The sequence below is a fragment of the Mycetomoellerius zeteki genome, unplaced genomic scaffold (assembly GCF_001594055.1).
Source record: "Mycetomoellerius zeteki isolate Tzet28-1 unplaced genomic scaffold, Tzet1.0 scaffold145, whole genome shotgun sequence".
NCBI lineage: Eukaryota > Metazoa > Arthropoda > Insecta > Hymenoptera > Formicidae > Mycetomoellerius > Mycetomoellerius zeteki.
In genome coordinates, this window is record NW_017256393.1 from 259,835 (window position 1) to 286,457 (window position 26,623).

Below are 26,623 nucleotides of genomic sequence, written 5' to 3' on the forward strand. Positions count from 1 at the left end.
AAATAATAGATGCTAAATCATAAGTAATTTTAATTTTATAGGCAAAATTGACTCGCCATGATTAAGCATCCAATTAAATATTTGCATTTTTTATATTTATATTGAAATATTTACAAATATTTGAATGGTAAACCATACATACCATACATAAATTATCATTTTTTTTATATACGATATATTTCTCTAAATTAATTTATCCTTGTAAATTCGTAATTATGTTTTTGATTCTTGTAATTATTCCTTTTAATGATTCTAATTGAGCTATTTACATGACGCGTTCTTTCTCCATTGAGACGCGCATTCGTCACACTTTGATAATCACTGATGCGGTACGGCCTTCCGCGATGTCCATTTAAATACTTTGTCACACATCGATTTGTATATCACTATCTTCCGCTTCACTTTCAGTACTTACCATAGCATCTTCACCCACTAACAAGGCAGCAGGTAAATTCTGTGGTACATTGTCAATGTCTAGTCTCGGAGTAGAATATACATTTAACACTTGTATCGTTGTAGGAGACGTCGAGAGGCATTGCGGCACAGATCCTAGAGGATCTCCACTTAGCGCGTCGCAATCCAAAGAAGTGGACAGTTGTAATTGTAAATTATGAAGTTCAGGTATATGTGGACGGATCTAAAATATGGAAGAATTATATAAGACTCCTCAAGATAGAATCTCGAATATATAATGAATTTAAATCAAGTAGAAACGATACCTTTAATCCATCTGCTGTATGAGGATTTCTGCAACCTCTACATCTACACTCCACGCAAGGTTTACTTTCGACATAACAAGGACATCTTTGACCACAACACGTAAGTTTCCCAGGTATTGCAGTGGCATTACCGCATCTGCATCCTTTTCTTTTACTTCTAGTAGAACTTGACCTTGGCTTTTTAAAACTGCCTGACGACTGTTTACAACAAAGTAAATTATGTTATTGTTGATATTCACAAGGAAATATCAATATAATTAAGTATTACAGATCAATGCAGAGGTAAGCTCAAAATTAAAAAAAAACTAAAACAAATATTTTTTTTCAAAGACAAACAATAAACATCTGCATTAATCTTTTTTTATGGGACCTAGGTGAACATAAGTAAAGACTTGTATAAAAATTAGTATTAGCATAAAAATAAGAGCAATAAATATGCACAGGTTAATTAAGCTCAACTATAATTGTTAATAAATGTAAGTCGGAAAAATTATTGTACCTTACAAGAAGTGTTAACGAAGGATGAACATCTTTAAGCATTTAAATAAAGATTATAGTGCAATATAAATCCTGTAAGGTGTAAGATTAACCGAATATCTATTGAAATTACTTTGCTGCTCTTTGAAGATTTTTTCTCAGAAGAGGTCCCATATTTAAGGTGGGAAGACGGAATGCATTTTACCCCTCCTACAGTGCCGTGCTGATTTCCATCTGTATCCTGTTGTCCCGTTTTTTCTGTGTCCTCTATAGCTGCCGCTTTCCGTTTTATAGTAATTTTGTTACCAGATCCAGCGTACATCACGGAATATATGGAGGATCCATTCGACACTGTACGAATCGTTGGCGATTCTAATTTAACAGCAAAGATATAATGGAAATTATTCATCGCTTGTTTAATAAATATTTGTACTGTTATGAATTATGATTTACTATTAACATGATTGTATTTGGATATTTGCAAGATCTAGTAATGATACTTATTTCAAGGGAACAGTTTTTGTTGCACGTACCAGGTATGTTCTGGGATATTGCTTCAGTGGTTTGGATATTATTCGCCTGCGTCTGAGTGGAGGTAGTACTGGTATAAACGCATGGTAGGATACTGTATGCAGACTTGGACAGGCCGGCGTTGCTCTTGAACTCATCCTTGAACCCTGCACCTTCCTGGATAATCTCCATCAGACTGACGGTAGCATCAATAGTGGGCGGTGCACCATTGGTGGTAGCGTTGTTCGCGGACGTAACAGTGAGCAACAGAGTGCGGTAGATCCCGGTACTGGTTAGGTACTCGCACAGCTTCTTGTAACACTGCAACAATATCCGCAGTTGCACGTTCTCTATGTATTTGTCATAGTCCTTGCACCAGCCACACGACGGCTTCAACTTCTTGCGGCCACCGCGACAGCCACGGCATACATGATGCTGACAGTTGGTCTCGGTCGGCGTGTGCGGTTCGATCAGCAGATTCGAGCAGACGGTGCAACTGAGGCTCTGCCGCAGATACGGTACCAATCTGTAGAGATCCGTCCAGGAATTGGGATCCTCGGAATCCGCCTGCAGCACCAGTCGACACGTCGACACATACAGGCTCGTCGCGTTCATCGCGTCGCGCGCCGCTTCGCGTCCGGATTCATGCGATCCCTCGCTTCCCTCTCACCCTTTCGCGGCCGCGAAATATCAAACCCTAAACCTTACAGCCGCCGCCGTACGCTCCGCGCGTAACCATCCTCCTCGCGCACACAAACAAAACATGCGCCATGTTTCATCGGCGAGTGCTCTGCTTCCGCCGCGTTCCCATAGAGGGCGCATCGAGTCTCTTTTTGGCGCGACGCGCATTGACGTCACTGGTCGCTCCGTCACTCCGTCACTGATGCCATACTGGGTGAAGTGAGACGCGTTTCGAAGCGATTGACGTCAAGTCGGATAATTACGGGGGTGCTTTCCATTTAGTGACACGAGTACTGTTTTGTCTTTGTTACTCATGGAATGCAAAAAAAGATAGAACGATATTTATGTCGACTAAATATTTATTGTCACTAAATAAAAGGTACTTATATATAGGGTATTTCTTTCTCGTTTTCGAATTTGTATACAAAATAAGGTTGCGTTGTTTGTACTTTTTGTATTTGCAGTATCTTCGCGTTCTCATTTTAACGTTTGAATATATATTTATCTCATTTTAACACTAAACCTACCACGGCCGATCGAATGATCATTTTTAAATTTTATACTCGCGTGTTTTAGTTATTAGTTGTACGACTATTATTTATTTTCCATTTTCTGTTCTTGTTTATAATTAAAATGAAAAAAAATGTTTCACATGTGCGTTACATGTAACATTGTGTTTACTGGAATATATAAATTATATATATATATATATATATAAAGTTGACATTTTATTATATTGTATATATTATATTGTATATATATATAATATGTCCGTATATATAACATTTTTTCCCGGTAGCCACACTGACCTGCAATTATAAAAAATATAACTTTTACTTAAAGACCGGTTCGGTAGAAATAGATAGAAATAATTATTGTGTCGATAGTTTTAGTGTTAAGTGCAATAAATTTTGGGGATTTTAAACACACAACTCAAACACACTTTATTATATTATATGAAACATGCATTTTCTTCACGCGTTTTCACTTCAATTTTATTTTTTTTTCTTTATATTACAGAAAAAGAAAAACACACGAAGTGTCAGCTAATAACAAATGCAATATACTTGGCGATGTTGAATAAATATATTTTAAGTAAATATCATTTCAAAAAGAAAAGGAGAAAATATTAAAAAAAAAAACAACTTTCTAGGACTGTTAACATCATACCTATTTCAACTTGTTATCAAAGAGATAAAAACTCATTCTTTCTCATTATATATGTATATTACATATTGAACAAAGTATTCTTATCGAACAATATGCGCGAGGGTTTAATTGCAGCACAAATGGTAAGAACGAGGAAAAGGTAAAAAAATAACGCATAAAACGTGACATATATAAATAAGAAATATATAAAAGAATCAGAGTATATACATTAGTATACTGTTCATAAATTCAGGAACGCTTGCATTTTACGAAAATTTAAATATCTCAGTAAAAAAAATCGTAGAGAAAATTTAAAAAATGCATTTTAAAGAAGAAAAATAGGGCTTCAAACTGACGTTTCAATGTTGACTACAATATTTTGTTCCTAAATTGCAAAATTGAAAATGGATATTTTTTAATATTTCTATTATTTTTTAAAGTATATCTGAGACCACATCGGACGAAATAGAGTCCGACCGAAACCACATTTTGATCTCCGGCTGAAACCGAAAACGAATATTCGGTTGTCACTCAATTTCAGCCGAAAACGAAATCGAAACCGAAACTTAGATAAGTTTTACAAAAAAAAAAAAAAAAAAAAACTAATAGAGTCACATTTTTGTCGGCTGGAGTCGAAATCGACATTTTTGGATTAATTCTACAGAGACCGTATAATTTAGAAATCATGACAAATTTATGTACTCTTTAAAAAATAAGATTTTATTATAATATATCTAATTCTGTTAATATAAAACCCTGATTTTTGACCGAAACTGATCGAAACCGAAACCGAAATTTCGGTCGGGCTCTAAAAATAAGCAAATAAACATTTTAAACTAGACTTTTTAAGCTTAAAATGCTTTTTGAAAAGAATTATAACTATAATATGAATGATTTTTTGTAGATATCGATTTTTTTATTGTGTGAAAACTTACTTTATCTAAAATATTTTTTAATTTTGAAACTAAAAAGTTTACGGAAAAAAGTTAAAAAAGAATAAATGTTTATTATAACGTGCCTGATTCGTATAAATTTTTTCAAAATTTTTAAAAACTTTCTTCGACCATCAATTTTATAAAAATCATTGACGGTCGAAAAAAAGTTTCTAAAAAATTTTGAAAGTATTCATACAAATCAAGTACATTATTATAACAAATATTTCAAGAAAAAATTTTATATGTATATGTATAAAATTTTTTCTATATATGTTATCTTGATCGCATGTGAAGTTTTATTGTATATCTTATTCGTGTCAATATTGCCTCCCTATATTACATGCAAGGGGAAAGGAAACCAATATTGTCTGTTATCTGTTTTAGCTAGGCATTGTCTTCATAAATACGTTTGAACTCGGTTAAGGTGGTCGTCGCTCGCGACGCGCATCCTGATGTGCGAAGAAAGGGATTATTTCTACGAAAAAAGAAAAATTATATGGTACAACATGATCAAGTGAGTTGCTTATAATTGTACAGTGCCAGGACTCAAGAGGAATGCTTCTTTCGGTCCTTGTATCTTATCACGTTACCGTTTCGCGCATTTTGCTTTCGTCAACATTACGTTGCCACCGAGGTACGTTCAATCCGGACTGGACTTTCTCTTGGTTCGTTCATCGAGATATACAGTATCATTACAAATGAAATTAAATTTATACATGAAAAATTGATTCTAACGCAACAAATTCCAAACTGAATAGTTTAAACCTGACTATATAGGTAAATATGATAAACTTGATATATAGGTAAATATGGCTAAAATTAGTTTTGCGATAGGTATAATCGAAGCGATATATGACGATGATACATCTTTAATAAGGATTATCTTTGATAAGTATATATATTATCGCGGTAAAATTGTCGGTATTGGTCAAATATACATATTATTGGACAATATTCCATTGTTATGTATACATACATATAATTTTATATTAATCTAATCTTAGGATTTTTATATTAATCTCTAATAATCTCTCTCTCTTGGAATTTTTTGTTTCATTCTTTGTTTCTTTTTACTGTTAATTTAACGTATTAGCTTCATTAAAGATATGATTAAATAAAGTTTTAGAATGGAAAATTTTCATTTTATAACGTATCTTATCAAAATGTGTACAGATAAAGTTATATATTAAATTAACACGTTTCATGCCGTTCATCAGTGATATACACTGAACTTTCCGTTTAGTGCAGTACTAGCTGTATTCTGTATTGTATTCTGTAGCTCTATAAAGCTTAATACATAATGAAAAGACACAGAATAGTTAAAATTTGACTAGATAGACATGACTAAAATTAATTTTGCGAAAATTACTTCAGCGAAGCGATGACCGTGATGTGTCTCTGATAAGGAGTCTTATGAAAAATCATTAGGAATAATAATTATATCAAATAGCGTAATAAAATTGTTAATATTATCAAATATTTAAAATTTTACTATACAATAAGAAAATCAAGAAATAACAAATTGCAATTTATCAAAAACCGTTTTTTATTTCTGATTGAAATCTGTTATTCTCTGTTCCTATTGCCTGAACTTTTCAATCGTACGTGTTTCAGGATTCAATGATTTCGTTATCATTTATATATTTCATCATTTATATTGCAGTTTTTTTATTATATATATACCTGTATAATTTACACAATGACAATATAATGATACTGATACTGTCGATAAGAATTACACAATACAAACACAGATTGTTTGATATTTTGAATATCATTAAAAAGAAACGTAAATAAAATAATTTTTGTTGTCACACGTGCGTGGATAATTATGATATATGATGTAATTAGTAGATTAGATTTTCTTTATAATAATAATAATAATTTTTGTAATCTTTTTAATCATTATGAAATATGATACGTGTTTATTTAATAAATAAAACTAACGCAAAAAAAAAACAGCAATATTGTGGATCATCGGTTATAATCTACGCGACGTGGTTGTCAAGTTATTAAAAATTGGTCCGGCACAAAATGTGTTAAAGATATAAATAATATATTTTAAATATTTAAATATATAAAAGAGAATAACAAGATGAAAGACAAATGTCTTCCATATATTAGAGCTTTGAACAAATAATTAACACAACAATTACATTTGTATGATATTGTTGCACTAATTATAAGAGTTACATTCGTTCCAAGTTCTAATACGGAAATATTCCGCTTATAGCGTATGACGATTTAATTGACGCAAATGCTAAATGGACATAAATTATTAAAATCATGTATAAGAATATACTTTGTAAGAATCACATAACCATAGTGACGTGTAATGATTAATATTATACATTAACACGGAAAATTGAGGAAAATATTACTTTGGAACGCACTATTATTGATCCGTTTCATAACGTTTCTACATATCTACACATGTGTCATACTCGCGTCTACTTTCCATGGCCCTTGGATTTTGCGGCCATGGCCCATCGCGCAGATGGTTAGTTGGGTAAGACCATCTCGTACAATGTAGATAATTTGCCTCTTGCTCTCACGATGCTCCCGCGCTTTACGTTCATCAATTTGTCGTTATTCCTTACGCGTTCACCACACGACCTTCGCGATCAGGCCCATTCCAAATTATGTAATATGCACTTTTTCTCTCTCTTTCTCTTACGATGCATCTGGTTTTATCTACAGAGTTTAATCCGTAGAGAATCCGTCTCTTTTAACTATTCTTTATATAGATATTATTCCGAGTGTATAGTCAAGGTAATCGTAATACGTAACGCAGAAATCAGTATTTTTTGTTTGCAGAGCCGTCAAGAAACGATGGCAAATCGAATGATATTCTTCGACAAACTATTGAAAAGAATAATTAATTAATTGTGACAGACAAAATTTGAATATAATCGATAAAAGAATTTATAAATAATAAAAATTGCTCGCTTACGTCATAAACTATAATAGATGGATTGCAATGAACAAACTAGGAAGTTCTTGTAAAACCATTCATCGCGTCATCATCAATTGACGTGAGCCGGTAACTACCAGTTACTCGGTTTTGGCGTTGACCTGACCGAACGAGGAATTCCCTTCGAAACCTGTTTTATGGAATTCTTGACAAGAAATAAAAGCTGATGTCCATACTGATTTCGATTGCCTTATTTATAAAAACTATGCCGAATAAAAACATCATCTGATTTTGATACGGATTGCTCCTCTTTTTACTTCCGTCTTCATTCCATTCATTTGGAAAAAAAATTTGTATATTATATTTATATATTTCAATATAAGAATTAATATACAAACTTAAATACATGCACAAGGATTTAAAAACAATTGACATAAAAAATCTCAATGGAATTATATAGTTGGAAGAACATCATCTGACTTGTGCCAATCAGCAGACAATGTTTTTAAAAATGTTTTTAAAAATATTTAAAAAAACATTTATAAAACAATTTTTAAAAACGTTAAAAGTAATGGGTTAAGTCCCCTTTTTTTATTAAAAAAAAACGTTTATTTTAACGTATGAAGAAACGTTTTTTAAATGTTAAAAACGTTTTTTAATGTTAAAATTATTTGAACAAAATTAGAAAAAACAATGTAGAACCTTTTTTTTATTATTTTTTATCAACAGTACCTAAAAGCTTAGACAATTAATTTTATTAATCAATTGTGTAATTTTTAATTATATTAAAAATCTTTTTCACTTACCGAATTTTGAACTTGGATTATGAGCCACTTATACTATCGATGCATAAAGTTCTTATTGTTCATATATAATACATTTAACGCAATTATATAATATTATATTTCAAATGACAAATAAATTCAAAATACATATTAAATAAACGTTGAATAAATGTTTAAAAAATGTTTCTTCAATTACTTATTTCAAATGAAAAATTATAATATAAAATAAACATTTAATAAATGTTAAATAAACGTTAACTTAATGAATTTTGAAAACGAATCATGAAAAAATATAATGAGAAATAAACGTTTATAAAACATTTTGAAAACGTTGTCTGTTGTTAATCGTATCTTATCTCAAAAAAATAATGTGCATATAAAATGTATATCAGTATTAATCAGCAATATTTAGTTATTGCTAGTGTCGGAAGTATTTCACAATTAAGATACAAATGTTACCGTGTTACCTTTAGAAAGTTATATTAATTCACATATAAAATGATGATTATTAAAGAACTAGAACCGCCAAATATAGAAATTAATTGTATCAAATATGTTAAAAAGAATTGTCTTTGAAAGGGATATTAAGATGCGCATAAACATTCATTTTGTGAATAATAAATAAATTAAATATAATAAATTAATATAATAAATAAATTAAAATACGATAAAAAATAAAAGTTTGTTTGTATAAAAATGAATCCTTAATATTTAATACTTTAAGAATTTTGAGATCTCCGTTTCCTAATATTTTCAACATGCCAGCGTTAATGTTCACGGCTATAAATAATTATAGATTATCTTCAATCTTTGGTTGAAGATTAACATATCAATTATATTTCAAGAATCTCGTTAAAAATTCACAATGTATCACATATCTGCAAAATGGAATCTGAGAAATGGTTATTCCTTTCTTGTTTATCTATTTTTTATATGATTTATGCTCATTTCCACCAATGCAATAAAATTGAATGCATTCAATTTTAATCTCGGTTCAATAATTATCTCTTCATTTTTTTCTAGTTTTAAGAATTAGAAACAAATAAAGTATAAATTAAACCTTATAGATTAAAATTAATCTACATAAAAACGAGTATTAGTCCGATTAGCAAACATTTCAAATTCCTAAAAAAAGTTCCTTATCAATTGTATGAAAGCGTTTAAAAAATATATGTGTATTTACATTTCATTTCTCATTTGCGATTACATAAGTTGCTCGATTGGCATCGTAAGTATTCATGGTGTGATATTACGTAATTGCCTCATCAATTAATTGAACGCAGGCTTGCGTATATATTGGGGCAATCGCATATATGTTTACCTGTGTATACGTACTTTATTTCTGCGGTCCACGGAAGCAATGAGTAATATTATACGATACAATTGATAATATACGTCTCGTTTCATTCTTTATTTTACAACAGATGTGTGTATAATATACATATATGTGTTTGTATTTATACATGGTGATACGTATAGATCGATCCCAGGAACTTATTCTTGGTTAATTAATTACATTCAAGATCAGAATTCTATACTATAGATAATATCGATAGAACACGTCATTTCAACGTGCGCAATAAGACGTGAGAACGTATGATACGCTTTACGTGTCTCAGGAAAGATATATGCATTTCCACATAGTTTGAAGAAAAGATAACAATTTCGTGCCCAAATGAATTACAAGACAAACAGAATTGGATGTAATCTGTATCGTGTAATAAATTTTTATCAATTGTTATTAAAGCTTGTTAAAAGAATATTAGTTTTGTTGAAGATAATTATTGCAGAATCTGCAAATTGTTTGGCTATAATAATATCCAAGTCAATTTTTGTGCTATCGTCAAGATAATAACGATTGTAAATACATAACGCTTGCTAAGAGAGTAGACTACTTACCTACTTCGATTCAAGGTTGCTGCAGATGAAAAGACAAAACTTTTTTTTACTTATTCAACAAAAGAATTTTATGTTCCTCTGAATCACTTAAAAAAATCTTTATGTCATATACATACATGATATTGAAAAATATATAGATGTGCTTTACAAGGAATATTCTATAATTAATGTATCTTTAATAATAGGAAGGAGCGGACTAAATAATGAGAAATTCTGTTAATATTACGTGCTGTAATTGAGATGCAAGATGACGCGACATATCCAAATCTGGAATTCACGAAACCGGCAGCTTACTTATCGCATTCGTTTGAGTATTAAGTCTAATTCCGCCAAAGATAACGACGATTTTTCATTTCAAATTAAACACGTAGTATGCCGTGTGTTTTATATTCACGAGTAAGATTACAAGTCAAGTTTTCAAACCGCATAACTCAATGTTGCTTCTACTCCTCTTCTTCTTTACTTTCTCTTCCTTTTTTCTTCTTTTTCTTCTTCTTGTTATTGTATATATATGTATTACAATGCGTCAAGGACGTCGGTGGACAAACCGTGAGCATAATGTCAAGTCAGTCAACAAAAGAAATCAGTCTATAAATATCAACCATCATATTTACGAAATAACCACAATAGAATTAACAACCCACGAATTTGAAACTGGAAAAGACAATGTCACTTAGCCGATGATCTTCTGATTATGGAAGAATCGAAATTTGTACGTACAGTAAAATAAGTGCAGTTAATTATATGTATCGTAAGTTGTATATTATAATATATAGCGTTTTATTCATTTTCGATCAGATAAAATTTTGTAAATACATTAATATAGAGTGTTTCCGTGTAAAAATTCATTTGTTATCACGTTGGAAGATTTTAAATCAAATCGAACAAATTAAATCAATTTAGCACGAAAGTAATATAGATTGTATATAAAATGCATAATTGCATAATTTCTTGATCTTTTTATAAATTGCTTTATATTTATGTAATTGTTCATATGTGTGCGTGCTTTATTCATTCGAAATGTCTTTGTACCTTATATTAAGTATCAAATGTCTTATCTCATTTGATCGATAAAATGTCTTTCTTATTCCGCTTTCAATTCATTGTAATCATTATGTATGTACAAGTTGTTTGACGATGAAAGATAACTCAAATCTTGTTTTCAAATTATTTTCATGTGATATTGTTGAAACAATTACAATCCTCGCTTTACGTTAAGTTTATATAAATACACGAGTACTTAAATAAAATAGCTTCATGTTAACATAAAATTGCTAATTGCATTATTTAGATAAGTTTTGTAAAAAAGCATACATATTTATAAATATTCTATTGTTTATTAAAGATACGATTAAAATTTAAAATTAATTTTAATATCACGTTTTTATAAATTTCAAGAAAAGAAGTTATTTTTTTAGCTAAACTGATTTCTTCTTTCAAATATACGGAAGAAACTGGATTATTTTTTTTTTGCATCTTTTTATATATCCGTATAATTAAAAACTCTACTACAGAGCGAAGTTCGTGCGAAATTAATAAAAAAATCTGACTTTATTATCTGTTAATCTGCAATTTAATTCATTGAAGATCTGTCTTATTTCCCATTTATTGTAATTATTCATTTATTATAATTATTCATTGTAAAAAAACTAAAAATATCTCTATTAATTTTTTATTAGAAGCTGCAGGTATCGGGGATATACCGATCTTAATTTCACTCATGCTTTGCCGTATATACATATAACTAGTCGTGCACACGTGTACCCTGGGCAACAAGCTTCGGGTAACAGGTGGAAAGTCCACTGACGAATTCACTTTCGAGGAAAACTACGGAGCACATAGTTATTGGTTACAAGCTGAGCAACAGACTCAGGTGGGGCAACTTGAGAATTCTGTAGAAAAGAGAAAAAAAATCTGTGAATACCCTGTGATTTTACGTCATCGTCATTGTGCGTGCGTTTATACCTGACCTGACTATAGTTGAGGCAGAAGGCCCCTCTCGTGGTGGTTACTCTTGTGGGGTACGCACGATCTTCACAGGAGAGGAGAAGACCTCCTGCGGCTCTTATCATATAGAGGAGCGAATGCGCGTGACGCCGGTCCAGTCCGCTGTAAAGCGTCATCAACATAAAACGTACTGTGTATCGTGCATTTCGTCACGAAGACGAAGAAGAGACGCGGCTTCCGTTCAATGTAAACGCGCGCATAGTAAGTGCGTCCGAATCTCGGTCGTGACCAGGAGAGTTGAACGCCCGGCGATGCATCAAGTATCTTCTGTGCAATAGTGTGGATTATTTATTCTTGTATGTTAATGCTCGTCATTTTCCTGTGATTCTTGCAGTATCTCGAATTATTAATTGTGATTAAGAGTGCGATGCGGTAAGTGGCATTAAATTGCCTGTATCCTTCCTCTCTTAAAAAAATGATTGAAAGTACATTAAAAAATATCCTGCTTTTATGTCAAAAGTCGAAACATACCCCATCAATTTAAAGAATGATATTTGAGAAATATTGACACACATTTTTCTTGTTTTTTAATTATAGTGGTATTAAATACTTTTTATCAGATGCAGCAATTACATGTAAAATTTATACATTATTTTGATGCAGCAGTAATATAGATATCAAAATTATACATTATATTTTGATACTGCCTGACTAATGCTCTTATAATTATTACTTTAATGCCTCAATTCCACTATATAAGATTAACTTTAATCTTGGCTCAACTTACTCTCTATCTTCTTTGAATTCTTAGAATTAGAAGAAGATAAAGAGTAAATCAAACCGATCAGATTAAAGTTAATCTTACGTTACATTAATTAGGCACCGAGCCTTCAAATAACGTAAACTATATCCTTGAAATTCCTAGGTATCTCTAATACAATTTTCACTACAAAAATTTAAAGACACTTTGAGATGATATTGTAACGGAAAAGTTGAATATTATTAATTGTTTTGTTAGCATAAAAAAAAAGTTCATACGTTTTGTTATTTCGCTAATATCACGTGCGTATACATTCGAGAACTCTTAGTTGCACATATCTCGATTGATTTCGCGCAATCCCGACTTTAATATACGTAAACGATACGAATTTAATGTCACACTGAGAGAAAACAAAATAGTTCCAGCAACTATAAATTTGGCAACTTTTGCAATTGAAGTACCTGTAACTAGTTTTACAAAGTAATAGAAACTAAAGTAGTGCTGAATATTATAAAAATATAGTCACGGTAACAAATTGTATGCACTATTAATTGGTACTGAAATAGTGACTCAACTACATTGAGTAGTTACTTGGACTTCATGCAAATAGATATAACAATTACATTTTTCTAGTTTAGACAAAAATTTTTAAAGTCGCTCAGTACGAGTAGTACGCGGTTTTGTCATCAGAGGAACGTAGTGGAGTTCAGTTTCTCCTAAGAAGGAAACCATTCAGCTTACAATAAAAGGCGCAGCGTTGGTTTCAAACCTGGAAGACAAAAATAAATAAGAAATGCATACACAAATTTGTAACTATGTATTATAAAGCTTTAATAAGAACAATAAGTAAATTAAGTGAACCAAGAAAATATAGTAATATTAACCATTTATAAATTGTTTATATGGTTAATGTACTATATTTTCTTAGTTCACTTAATCTAGTATTCTTATTAGAATTTAATAATATGTATATAGTTGAGGCGCTATTTCACTACAAATTTATAGTTACTGATACGACTTTTTTCTCTGAGTGCATATTTAATATTAAAGTTACTTGTATTTCTCTCGGTAAGAGAATATTTACATTAAATAACAAAACAAACGACATATATTAGAAAATTAAACCGATATTCCTAAGATTTTGTTTCGCAAACTGTAGTACGTTTCTTGAGCATTCTTTGAACTTTCACTGGTAAGTAGTCAGAGCGATATTCTAAAATTTTTTTTAACAAAAATGTCTTCATTATTAATTTAATAATATAAATTGTTTAAAAACTTCGTAAAGATATATATATTATATTAATTACATTTTAAAAATTAATAATTAAATGTACATTAACATTACATGTATATATAACTTGACACATATATTTTTGTTAATATTTTATATAAAAGAACATAATAATTATATTAATAATGAAAATAAACAATTAATATTTTAATAATTAATATAAATTTATTAACAATTGTTTTGATGTTTAAAGTTGTTTATCTAGAAAAGTTTGATAAATACTATGGTATAAATTTGCTTGAAAGGGGAAATATAATTTTTATAATAAGGAAATAATGATGGTTATAAATATTATTATCATAATTGCGGATAACAGCCGTGCCTCGTGCTGCAACGATGCATTACGTTGCGTGAAGTTGTGCTATATTTGTAAAGTTACGACGTATATGTTATGTTGTAAGATCCATTAGGGGTTTCAACATTACCGATATCAAGTAGTTTCTCACTTGAAACATCAAACGCTATTTTATACGTGTCCATAGTAATTAAGCGAGATATATTCTCCCGCAAATTTTTCATGAGAGCAGTAATCGTATAATATTATGTATGTGTCAAGTTTTATACTAATATATTCAAAATAAAAAAGTGCGTAATTTAGGTATTGCAAATATAAAATTTATGATATTAAAAACCCAGAATAGCGAACTGACGTCATTTTGTCATTTTTCATCAAACTGATGTTTAATGTCAAAATAACATCAGCTTGTTACCTGAAAATAAAATACATTCATAATACCATTTCAATAAAAATGATCAATTCCAAATAATTTTCAAAATTAATAATTAATATTAAGCAATTAGAAATAAAAGGATTTTTGCGAATCAAGTTCAAATAAATTGTGAAAATTTACTTACTTTAGATAACTTTAAGTTACATAAATGATTGCATTCCTGTATGTTGTTTTGACGGAATTTGTTAATTAAAATATTAAATGTAATAACACGTTAGAAAATCGTAATAAAAAATGTTTTTTATCATTTTGTGTTTGAGAAAAAACCTTATTACACGTTCACTATTAGGTCATTAAAATATGCCGGAAGAAGAACATTCTATATGTATTATCATACATATGTATTACCATTTATCATATATATTGACGTAAAAAGATATAAAATTTAAATGAGGCTCGATCATTTAAGTTGAATTCTTAATAAAAAAACTATCCTCAATCTTCAGTAATTTATCACTCTTCTGCAAATTATTTGCATTGAGAATTTAAATTATCATTAAATAGTTATATAATAAAATAATTAAATAAACATTTTCCATAACTACAATTATATCTTTATAGAGATATATATGAAATGTAACATTATAGAAACAGCGTCTGCAAAATCGATTTTACAATTAAAAGGATTATGAAAACAAGCGATAAATAACTGTCGTTTGATTATAATATATAAATAAATCAAATATAAATATAATATAAATATAATATAAATGAAAAAAAAAGAAAAGAAGAAAATTAAGAACACTATTTAGAAAAAATTTAGAAAAGTTACGATTCAATCGCTTCATGATATATACAAAATGATTCTAGAAAGTAACGGAAAAAAATAAAAATCGAAATATTTTCCAATTAATTTTTTGGTTCAAAAATTAAAAATTAATTTCTTTCTTGACTCGAATCGATTTACTTATTTTTTATTTGATTGTACAATGATTTAAACTAAATCAACTCAAATTTACAAAATGTTTAACACTTTACGCTCACGCATTACATAAGATACGGACGCACAATATCTTTTAAATCTTGGTTATCTTCGTTGATTTGTTATCTCCGTAGTCTCCGTAATTTTAAGATTTCACAAAGCATTACATATAACTTTACGTGTTATGCATATCTGATGTATTTTTTAATTGTTGCCTTTGTTACAGATTGAAAATGACAATTTGGAACGTGCTGCTTGTTCTGCTCCAGTTGGTTGTTTATAAAAGTCTATCAGGTTAGTGTTTTTCATTATTTACTTTGGCTTGGACAATGAGTAGAATTTTTCATTTTTATTGTACATTTACATGTCTGAATCGTATTGATACATTTTTTTATTTTTGATTTTGTATGAAATCGAATTTTTCCGTTATATGAAAAATATATTCAAACATTCACATTTTACATTCTCCTATCTGTATATAATAATATATCATTGGATAATGTATAGCTTAAATACAATAATATATAATATAATTTTGAAAAAATGAAATTAATTGAGCACTAATTATCGATGTTATCTAATCTATTAAATTTAATAACAGAGAAATGATCGCGGCATATTATGAGACGTTATTTGAAAGTCAATTAGAATATGTATAACAAGTGTGGTTATTAAACATTTCTTACATTCTCATCTGTGCATCTTGTCTGGGAATGCGCTTAGTATGGCTTAGATTGGGGAAATAAAAAAAGGTTTTAGAGACAGAATTTTTTTTTAATTTGTCTCGGATTTTAGAAACGGTAATAACAACATACAATGATTTCGGTCTGACGCCGATTGACCAGGAAATTGTCGACGTCATCGACTGGAAGCATCATGCGTGTCGACGAACATGCAAGGATGATGCGGCGCCTCTGGACTGCTATTACACCTTCAAACTGGAGTCTTATCAGACAATGAGCAAAGCGTGTTACAATTGCCCCCTCAATATCACAGACTGCTTTCGACCTCATTGCATCCCGGCGGATGGCGTGAATCGAGCTCTCATGGTTGTGAACCGACAAATGCCAGGCCCACCGATCGAAGTACGTAATAATAATAAAAATCAAATTCCGTAATAAAAATATTAGTTTTTATATTTATGTTTCTGCTTTATTTACTTCGATACCATCTTTTATTCAGCAGACTTGTGCTATTAGTAGAAAATGAATAAATACGAACGAACGTGAATATTTTGTAATAAAAAAACTGGAGAAAAAATGCTTGTTAAGATTTTAATTATGTTATTAGTGATATAATTACATATAATTAATTTCTGTTTATTTCTCAGTCGATCTTCATTCTCTATGTGTGTATTTTTTAAATTCCGCGGATATGAACAAAATTATTTGAAAATAATTTACACAGGTTTTTATTACAAGACTCATTTGATAGCTAATTACTATTTTCTTAGTCAGCTGGATTTTTTAGTTCAATCGATAAAAATGGTGAAATGATTCACTGCTTCATTTTCTTCATTGCAATCTTTTGCAACTTAATTACTGTTCGTCAATGTTTCCTCGTCACACATTATGCTATTATAAGAGCAGTGCAAGTGGGTTTCATGTTGCTGACATCCTATACCTTATAACTTAATATATTTTGAATGAGATCTTATAATGACAATTTAATGAGCACTCCGTGGAATTGTTCGCGCGTCGATTATTTTGTTTGACAAATATTTGTTTGACAGAATAATCACCGCGCGAATAATTTCTCGGAGTGCTCGGAGTGCTTAAACAGTCATTACAGTATAGTATAGGATATCTGCAAAGTGAATCCCACTGTTCTCGTGATAGCATCGAATATGCGCATATGTTCGTATTTTATTTTTAGATTTCGCTTACAATTTTATCACAATTATGATAGATACGAAAATAGAATTCTTTGCGATGTTCGGGAATTATTTATTGACAATTTAATCATGCGAGTTGTCTCGTTTTAATTGCAAACCACAAACGCCGATAATGATATCCTGTCTATATAATCTCATTTTAGCGTGATCTGTGGTCGATAAGCGATCGTTGTGAGTCAGACCAAGCAAATCAAGATGCAATGAGATAAGAATATTCTAAGGGAAATTACTTTAATTACAGGTGTGCCAAGGCGACAGGATAATAGTTGATATGATTAACTTATTGCACGCAGAGAGCACTACGATGCACTGGCACGGCCAGCATCATGTCGCCACGCCATACATGGACGGTGTACCCTACGTATCGCAATGCCCTATCCCTTCTGGAGCAACCTTCCAATACAATTATATCGCCACTGAAGCCGGCACGCACTTTTGGCATTCTCATACAGGTACGCTAAATTTTTCCCAAGTATTAGTACTTGATATTATCTACAGAAAGTTGAAGAAATTAAATTGCTTACATCAACAAATCCATTTAATTTAAAATAATTCATTGACAGTTATTAATAACAATGCTTTGGAAAATTAACTGTTTCAAAGAGTTTCATTGTTTGTAATATTTTGTATCGCATATTTGTTTGCAGGATTTCAAAGAGGTGATGGCGTGTTCGGTCCGTTAATCGTTCGTGTACCTCCTAAAATGAACTGGCACCAGGATTTATATGATTACGATGAACATACGCTAATAGTCGCTGACTGGGTTCATGAACTGGGTCTCACCAAGTTCCTGGCGCATTATCACGCTGACGGTCACAATAAAGCGCCGAACTTACTTGTAAACGGCTTGGGCCGTTTTAAGAATAAAAATAAGACGTCGGCTGATATGCCTATTGCGACGTTTGTCGTAAAACCGGTAAGTTTCAGTCATAAGAGAAATGAAGAGAAAGTATTCGTAATATAAAAGGCTGATATTTGCATGAGATGACTGTAAGATATTTCATCCTGTTGTGTTATTCAAATCTATTTCGAGCTAATTTTTAATTTTGAAATGTAGCAATTATTGCATATTACTTTGAATGCTTTCAAAACTTTTAATTTTATTAATTTCTTAAATATATATTTATATCTATCATACATATAAGAAATAAATAAAATATTTTTATCAAAAACAAAAAAATAAGGATTACATAATTTTACAGATCAGTCTATTTTTCCGAAGGAAATCTTATAGTCAATATAAATCTGATAGTCAACTTTATTCTAAATGAAATATCTTCCAAAATAAAAAAATTACTTCTACTTTCGCTTCCTCTTTTTAAAAATAAAATTATATGATTTGTGCGTATTTTTTATACCAATCTAATTTTTATTTGTTGTTTATGCTTGCAGAATTCCCGGTACAGATTCAGACTTATTAATGCAGAGTTTCTGAATTGCCCTATAGAAGTTTCTGTTGACAACCATACTTTGAACGTAATCAGTTCAGATGGGCGTGATATTGAATCGGTACAAGGTACGACTTTGCTTTCAGTATTTTTTACTACTATTTCTTTATAGATTTATTATGTAATTTTTTAAATATATATTATGTAATGTGATTGTAGCCGAATCGCTGGTAAGTTACGCCGGAGAAAGATTTGATTTTATAATTAACATGGACCAACCGGTGGACAATTACTGGATAAGATTTCGAGGATTGATGGATTGCGATGAAAGATTTTTGAGCGCTTATCAAGTCGCAAAATTGCGATACGAGGGCGCACCCGATGAAAAACCGAAAGCAAATGTTTCATATAGTCGTGTAAGAAATAACTCCTATGGACTGGTATGTATATTAATTTTTTCATGTGTCCGTATAATGTCTTTTAAATAGCTTTTGAAACGTTATTTCATGTTCGTTTTGAATTTCTTTAGAAGAAATACAAAATCATTTCTGATTTTAGCAAGTAAACGCTTTAAATGAAGGAACTGAATCAAATAATAGCATCAGTATGCCAATGTTGAATGCGATGGACGGTGATGATATTTCAAATACCAGAGAACCTGATTATCAATTTTACATATCGTATGATTTTTACGAGAAAGATAATCCGTATTTTCATCGCAAGGATTTGTATAGTTTCCGTCAAGGTAAATATATTCAAATATATATTTTTAAAATTAATTTATAATAAAAAATAAAGAAAAATAAAATTGTAAATTTTTAATATCTATTAAATATAAATGTGCATTATATTTTTTAACAAATCTATAATTAGCTATTTAATTATTGGAAAATATTCCACTTACTAAATATTTTCTATTTATCCTATCCGATTGTACACATACACTCTTTAACAAGAATGTTACACACAGGTTTAAAGTTTAGACTTGTCAAAGAGTGTATACCGTTTATTGTTTCATAAAATATTTTGATTATGAATTTTCAGTAAAACAACAAGTGTTCACACCGCAATTGAACCACATATCAATGAAGTTACCGCCGTTTCCACTTCTGCCCGAAAGATATCTTATTAAGCCAGATCAATTTTGCAACTCTAGCACGGTCAAGGGATGCGAGAATGATTATTGCGCTTGCACTCATGTGCTTCAGGTTAAAAATAATAGCGTAGTAGAACTAGTTCTTGTCGATGAAGGTGTGTAAGCAATAAATATTTCTTGCGTATCTCTAATTGTTTAAACCGTCTAAGTTTCACCGTAACTAATAATCCTTGACAGGTGTTCCATATGATGCAAATCATCCGTTTCACCTTCACGGCTATCAGTTCCGCGTAGTGGCTATGGAAAGGATAGGACGTAATACTACCACCTCTGAAGTGAGAGAACTAGATAAACAAGGTTTAATACGCAGAAAACTTAAACGGGCACCTCTGAAGGATACGGTGACCGTACCTGACGGTGGTTATACTATTGTGCGATTTTACGCTAATAATCCAGGTAAGATTTCACAACGTATAAACAGACAAATAATGTTTAAAAAGACATCAATGTATGTCGTCAATGTATGCCGGTATAAATAATCGATCTGATCAATATTCTTCAGGATATTGGCTGTTCCACTGCCACATTGAGTTTCATGCGGAAATAGGAATGTCACTGATCTTCAAGGTAGGCGAAAACGAGGAAATGCCACCTGTACCTCATAATTTTCCTAAATGCGGTGACTGGAAACTGGCAAACAAGAAAAATTCGACAACAACCGAATCAAAGAACAACGAGTATCTCGAGAACACGATTAAGTATTTCTCAGTATACATGGCGTATTTTAGACAGTTCTTGACATTCTATACATCCTCGGCATCCAGTTCAAGTATAACACTGCTGCTTTTTATCGTTTGTCTTTTAAGCTCTGTGATTTGCGTGCAAACGTTTTAATACGTTTTAATATATCTATGTAAAAAATAACCTTTAAGTATTGGAGTCACATTATAGAAGACTTTTACAGCAGATTTATGGTCATCAATATGGTCACGAATTTGCTGGCGAACGTTTTCTTCTCTTTCGTTTTATTTTGAACAAATATGTGACAATCACTACACGTAATATGCGCAAAAACGTGATTATATAAATAAATCAAAATGATCATGTGCCAGTAATGGACGGATATTTAGTCATAACTGAATATTATGAAGTATTAATATTTCTAGGAAACATCTGTCTGTGTTTTTATTATCGTTGGTGGTCAGATAAGTACAATTTCACGTGAAATCGATGAATTTTATACGATAATGACAATAGAAATTTTTTATATTTCTCGATCATAATGTATATTTATCTCCGACAAGCGAACGGACTTTGTATCAATAAGTGACTTACATTTCTGTGATATAAAAATAGATTACAATTATTCTATAACTGTCAGATTGCTAATTACCCTATCCGGTAATATATAATATATAGTGTTCTAATTTAACTCTTATTAATTTCAATGACGAATCATTCACACAGAAGAATCAATATATTCTCGGCGAGAATGTCAAGCGATAATAGTGTAATAAGAAATAAATAGTATAATATTCACGATTCAAAAAAGATCTCGTAAATTGAGAGGAAAGAAATAGATAATGATTTCAAATTAGATGATTTTTCTTCATCGGAATTAGATGTCTCATAAAGATATATGATGCTTAATATCGCTGTTCATTTTCTTTAAGGACAAATTGACCAAACTTCTAATAAACCAAAGAATCTATTATTAAAATATGATTCAATAAAAACGAAATCTCGACAAATATATTACTACAATTATTACTGTAATTATTCAATTACGTATTGTAAATAGTGTTTAATCTAATCATATTGTTAACATAATCGAAGATTCGTAAGCACGTTATCAATTGTATTGTTTCTTTACTTTGAATATATGTACGTATACATATATGTGTATTTCGATCAAGGAAACGTGTATCGCTATTTTTAAATATACACGATATCTTTAAAAAGTTTAATTCTCGAAAAACCCTTTATTTAATTTAAGAATTTCTCAAGTCTTGTCAACAAAGGATTAATGCAACGCGTATGACATATTTTGTAATATTTATAGAAACTCGTAGAATATAAACTCATCGTTTACACAGAAATCCATTTAAATTTGTTCGTAACTAACATGCAATCTCAAATATGTAAACGATCCAAAGTTCCTAAATAAATTTCTATAATATATGTGAGATTGATTCCTAATACAATTTATTTATTTATAATATTCGTAGAGATGTTCTTTATTATGTGTGTTTTTATCTCTTCTAAAGACTGTTTTTCTGCATATATATATATATATATATATATGGGTGTATATGTAACAAGTATCTGTATTTACCGGAGGCTTGTCTGGATACACCAGTCGGGTATTCCCCGATGGCACCTCCATTATGCCACACTCGCACAGTATCATTCGTTTTGCTGAGGAAATGTATGTCATTATTCAGATATACTGACAATAGTCTATCCGTTGTTTTTTTTTTGACTAGTCATACTTTTGCTTTCGTACTTTTTCAAGTACGTCATTGATAATATTCGGGAGTATGTTGTGTAATGCTCAAGAACGTTGTTGTACTTAAATGCAAGAAATATGTAGTGCTCGTATTCAGAAGCGACGAGGAATATATAGTGCTCGTATTCAGAAGTGACACACGTTTTTACAAAAATTGAATTTGAAACTTTGGTAAGGACGTGTAATATTATATGATAAATTGCAAGCGAGTGTCGTTTCCAATTTCGATTGATCTACAAGATGTAATATTAATTTGTCGCTTCCAGAGAATTTGAAATTAAAATTTTTTCATGCACATTTAAATGAACAATAATTTAAAAAATATAATTAATGTTATCCGTAATGAGAGTTGCTTGTAATGTAAAATTATATTACGTTTTGAGGATTAATTTAAATGCAAACACCAAATAAAATGATAAATATAAGGGAACAGTTTCATCTCTATATGAAACAATTTTCAACGAGTGTTATCCATGTATTTTTCTTGGATACAAATAAATGTTACGATAGATGAATTGTATGTGTATAATAGAGAAATTTATTGAACTGTTATAATTTTTATAACATTTATTGTTCTATTGTATTTATATATCTATTATTGTAACATTTTAAAAATAATTTATAAATTACAATCACATTGTAATTATTTCTAGAGATCATAAAAAATATCTTATGCTAACTGAAACATATTTTGCAGCTTTAAGACGCATTTAGAAAAATCGATGGGCAATTTTTGTCAAAATTTACCTATCGGAATATCGGCAATTTAGAAATAATGGAAAGGTCGCAAGTCAATGAAAATCTTCAAATTGAAAAAACTACAGAAACTGACGTTAAGATCGAAAAAATCAACGATTCTATTAATATAGAAAATAAAGATGATATCAACAATTTGCGAGTCCGTGAAAACACTGGAAATATACGGAAGAAACAATTAATGTGCGAGTACTGTCAAAAGAAATTCAATCACGCGGGAGACCTCAACAAGCACAGAAGAAAGCACACCGGTGAGCAGCCTTACGCATGTAATATGTGTGAACGAAAGTTTGCGACGTCGTCTAATCTTGTTAGACATCAACATCTACATCTCGGGATAAAGTTCCACTGTCAGATTTGTGGACATAGTTTTACCCGAAAAATCAAACTTTCCGCCCATTTGATAGCAAAACATTACGAAGCTCTAAAATTTGACGAATGAATATAATGCTATATAAATTATAAATAAAATATTAAAAAAGTAATAATAAGCTGTGTGAGACATAAGAGTTAATAAAAATAACGTTATTGTAAAGGAGAAAAAAGATGATAGAATATCTTTCAAAATACGAATTTATATGTCTCTCTTAGACATTGTATGTTTGATTTGCTTACGCAAAATAGACCATTTTATAAATCTATATAAAAATGATTTTATTTATTTGATGACAGTTTGAAAAGATAGTTGCGTGTTATATATCTTTTTGCTGTATATTCTCTAATAAACATAAATAAAATTATTAAAGGGATCCTAAAGTCGTATATTTTACCAAATGCAATTACTTTTCATATAAGTATTTTTCTGTCTTTATAGATTTAAAAATCTTTTTCTACAATTAAAATATAAACGGTAATGTAATTCAACTTTATGCCAAAAATGAAAAAAGTTTGAAAATTACAGTTTTGTTATAGGCTTCTGGCGTAACAATATTTGCTTTATGTGTACAAGTTTATACTTCGTAAATATATACCAATGTCATACACTTATACATATATACAATGTACACTACTAGTCAATATATGCATTTAAGTATAGTAAATGTACACAGTGACTACAGCAGACTACAGCAGACTACAGAAAATGTATACATTTACTAAGTTAACGCTTTGACTATGACATATATATATATATATATAAATCAATCTTGATTTCGATTAGAGATTATATGGACAAACAATGTTGAGTTCTTAGAATTAGGCTTAGATACTTAATATGAAAGACTAGTTAGCAAATTTGTATGTATGTATGTGTGTGGTGTGAGACTGATGTAATAATGTGTAGCGTCAATTTGCAACTATTGTGAGATTCTTTAACACGATTGGTTTATATATTTAGATCCAGTGAGAAATTAAAAGCGAGGCCAGTATTAAAAAATTGTACAACAGTTGCAAAACTGTTTCTTTTGTTAAACGCAGTCAATGCCTATGTTCAGCAAAAAAAGCTTTGCAATGTCCGTTGAAAGATCTTTTTAATATGATTGGTTCTTATCCTTAGTTCCTCACAGATCTAAATGTACAAACCAATCATATTAAAGAATTTTACAACAGCTGCAAAGTCACTGTTCTACTGATGCCAATAACATAAATCATCCGTATATAAATCCTACTAAATCGGCAAAATAAACACCTTTAGGATCACTATAAAAGATGTTACTGGTACCAGCAAATATAATATTTCCTTCAAATTATATCATATTAATAAGGTAAATCTTATCCAACGAAAAATATGCAAACTTTTCCATGAAAATAAGTTACCTACTAACACTAACAAATATACATGGCACTATACATTAGTGTGTACTTCCTGATTGGCCGTCATTGAATAAAGAGTATATGAAGCATCCTTCTGTGGTGGCCGTTGCAACGGATGTGCTAAGAGCTTTGCCATATTATCGTGTATTTTAGCAGCATTCCTACCTACTTCGAAGATATAAGAGAAATTCGTTGTGTCTAAAGCTGCGATTTCGGCGTACACCGCCTCGCACATATTGTCATCGCTAGGTGGTTCGTGGGCGAACAGCACGTCCAAGAAGAAGTATGGGTTCTCTGTTAGATTCTCTAGATACTTCTGTCCACTGTGGAACTTCGGAACGGAATTTGATCGTCCATATATGAAGATAACACGCGAGGTGAACGTCGGTTGGCTTCTCACCGGTGTTGCTACTCGAGAGTGTATCATCTCAAATAGCAGCCCCAAATCATAGGTCCTTTGTTCCTCGTCTGGTACATCTTCCGTGATACCCTCTAGATGATTGAGAATAGTTTTTGTGTTACTGGTGTAGTCGCATAGCCAGGAAGCACCGTGTGAATCCAGGCTCATTAGCGCATACTCATGCACCCCAGGCTGTATGGTGGACTTTGCGCCAATAAAGTTCTCCACCACACGTTTTATCATGAACAGAGGTAGGTATGTCGCACCCGTACCCAGTTTGAAAGGCGTGCATTGCTGCTCCCTCACTGTGTCGATAACAAATAAAATCTTCTCAGGCAAATTGAGTTCAGGGACGTTTCTTATAAAAACGTACTCCTCCGCGGTAGCTGTGGTAGTGACGGCATCAGGCTTTTTACTATCTGCAGGATGACGCACTACAACGTTATTATTGTTTTTCTGTGTACTCTTTGCCTGCTGCTGTTGCTGATGCTGTTGCTGTGGCGGAGTATTGTTGTACGCTGGCTCGATGGTCGTGACGTTATGCAGTTTTTCGGCTATCACTTGGATCTCATCGTTCGACTCCTTGTCTGACATGTTTCTACCTTGTAAGTATCAAAGGATAAATCTAACCTCTTCGCGCCGCTCAAGCTGTAGCCTTGCCTCGACGAATATCTCGATCTCGAGGCACTTCGAAACAATTCGGAAATTTCACATAGCGCGTAGATTTCGCGCAATGTTATGCGGATAATTTAAAATCGAACTGTGTGCCCCTGACAGTTCCTGACAATGTCAAACATACCCTGAACAGACCTACCCTAATGATCTGCTCGTCGAACTCTTGATTCTTGAATTGGAATTGTTCGTAATCGTACGGTACATTTTCATGAGTCGCTCAAACCGGCTAAGCGATAAAAACGATCACGTGATCAAATTGACGCTTGATATGCTGGGGTGCGTTCCAAAACTCGACTCTATCAACTCCGAGTATCATTTATCCTTGTTCTTCACCGAATATTGAACAAGGATAAAAGGTACTCGGAGTGATAGAATCGAGTTTTGGAACGCACCCCTGGATTCACCCTGCATCCGATTTTCGTCGTACGACGCT

At 31.1% G+C, this 26,623-nt stretch overlaps 4 protein-coding genes across 5 annotated transcripts; 2 read left to right on the top strand and 2 right to left on the bottom strand.

Moving 5' to 3' along the window:
• Positions 1-207: 207 nt before the first annotated feature.
• Positions 208-2,393, bottom strand: msl-2 (male-specific lethal 2). Of its 2 annotated transcripts, none has more exons than XM_018462544.1 (4): positions 1,730-2,393; positions 1,402-1,568; positions 720-917; positions 208-637 (listed from the first exon to the last, which is right to left on the bottom strand). In XM_018462544.1, exons 1-4 carry the CDS (start codon positions 2,319-2,321, stop codon positions 365-367), a joined length of 1,230 nt encoding a protein of 409 aa, XP_018318046.1. In that variant the 5' UTR covers positions 2,322-2,393; the 3' UTR covers positions 208-364. The 2 variants fall into 2 exon arrangements, with proteins under 2 accessions (XP_018318046.1, XP_018318045.1); XM_018462543.1 differs by having other exon boundaries at positions 1,330-1,568.
• A 10,046-nt stretch (positions 2,394-12,439) lies between these two features.
• On the top strand, positions 12,440-21,659 carry LOC108732021 (laccase-1). The gene is made up of 11 exons (XM_018462617.1): positions 12,440-12,448; positions 15,947-16,014; positions 16,516-16,805; positions 17,856-18,066; positions 18,262-18,530; positions 19,007-19,130; positions 19,222-19,442; positions 19,561-19,747; positions 20,047-20,253; positions 20,336-20,554; positions 20,661-21,659. Exons 1-11 carry the CDS (start codon positions 12,444-12,446, stop codon positions 20,990-20,992), a joined length of 2,133 nt encoding a protein of 710 aa, XP_018318119.1. The 5' UTR covers positions 12,440-12,443; the 3' UTR covers positions 20,993-21,659.
• Positions 21,660-23,324: 1,665 nt separating this feature from the next.
• On the top strand, positions 23,325-23,808 carry LOC108732026 (zinc finger protein 2 homolog). Its single transcript, XM_018462624.1, has one exon. It carries the CDS (start codon positions 23,383-23,385, stop codon positions 23,803-23,805), a length of 423 nt encoding a protein of 140 aa, XP_018318126.1. The 5' UTR covers positions 23,325-23,382; the 3' UTR covers positions 23,806-23,808.
• Positions 23,809-24,550: 742 nt separating this feature from the next.
• Positions 24,551-26,352, bottom strand: LOC108732023 (BRISC and BRCA1-A complex member 1). Its single transcript, XM_018462619.1, has one exon. The coding sequence runs from the start codon at positions 26,107-26,109 to the stop codon at positions 25,147-25,149; it is 963 nt and encodes a 320-aa protein (XP_018318121.1). The 5' UTR covers positions 26,110-26,352; the 3' UTR covers positions 24,551-25,146.
• Between the last annotated feature and the right edge of the window lie 271 nt (positions 26,353-26,623).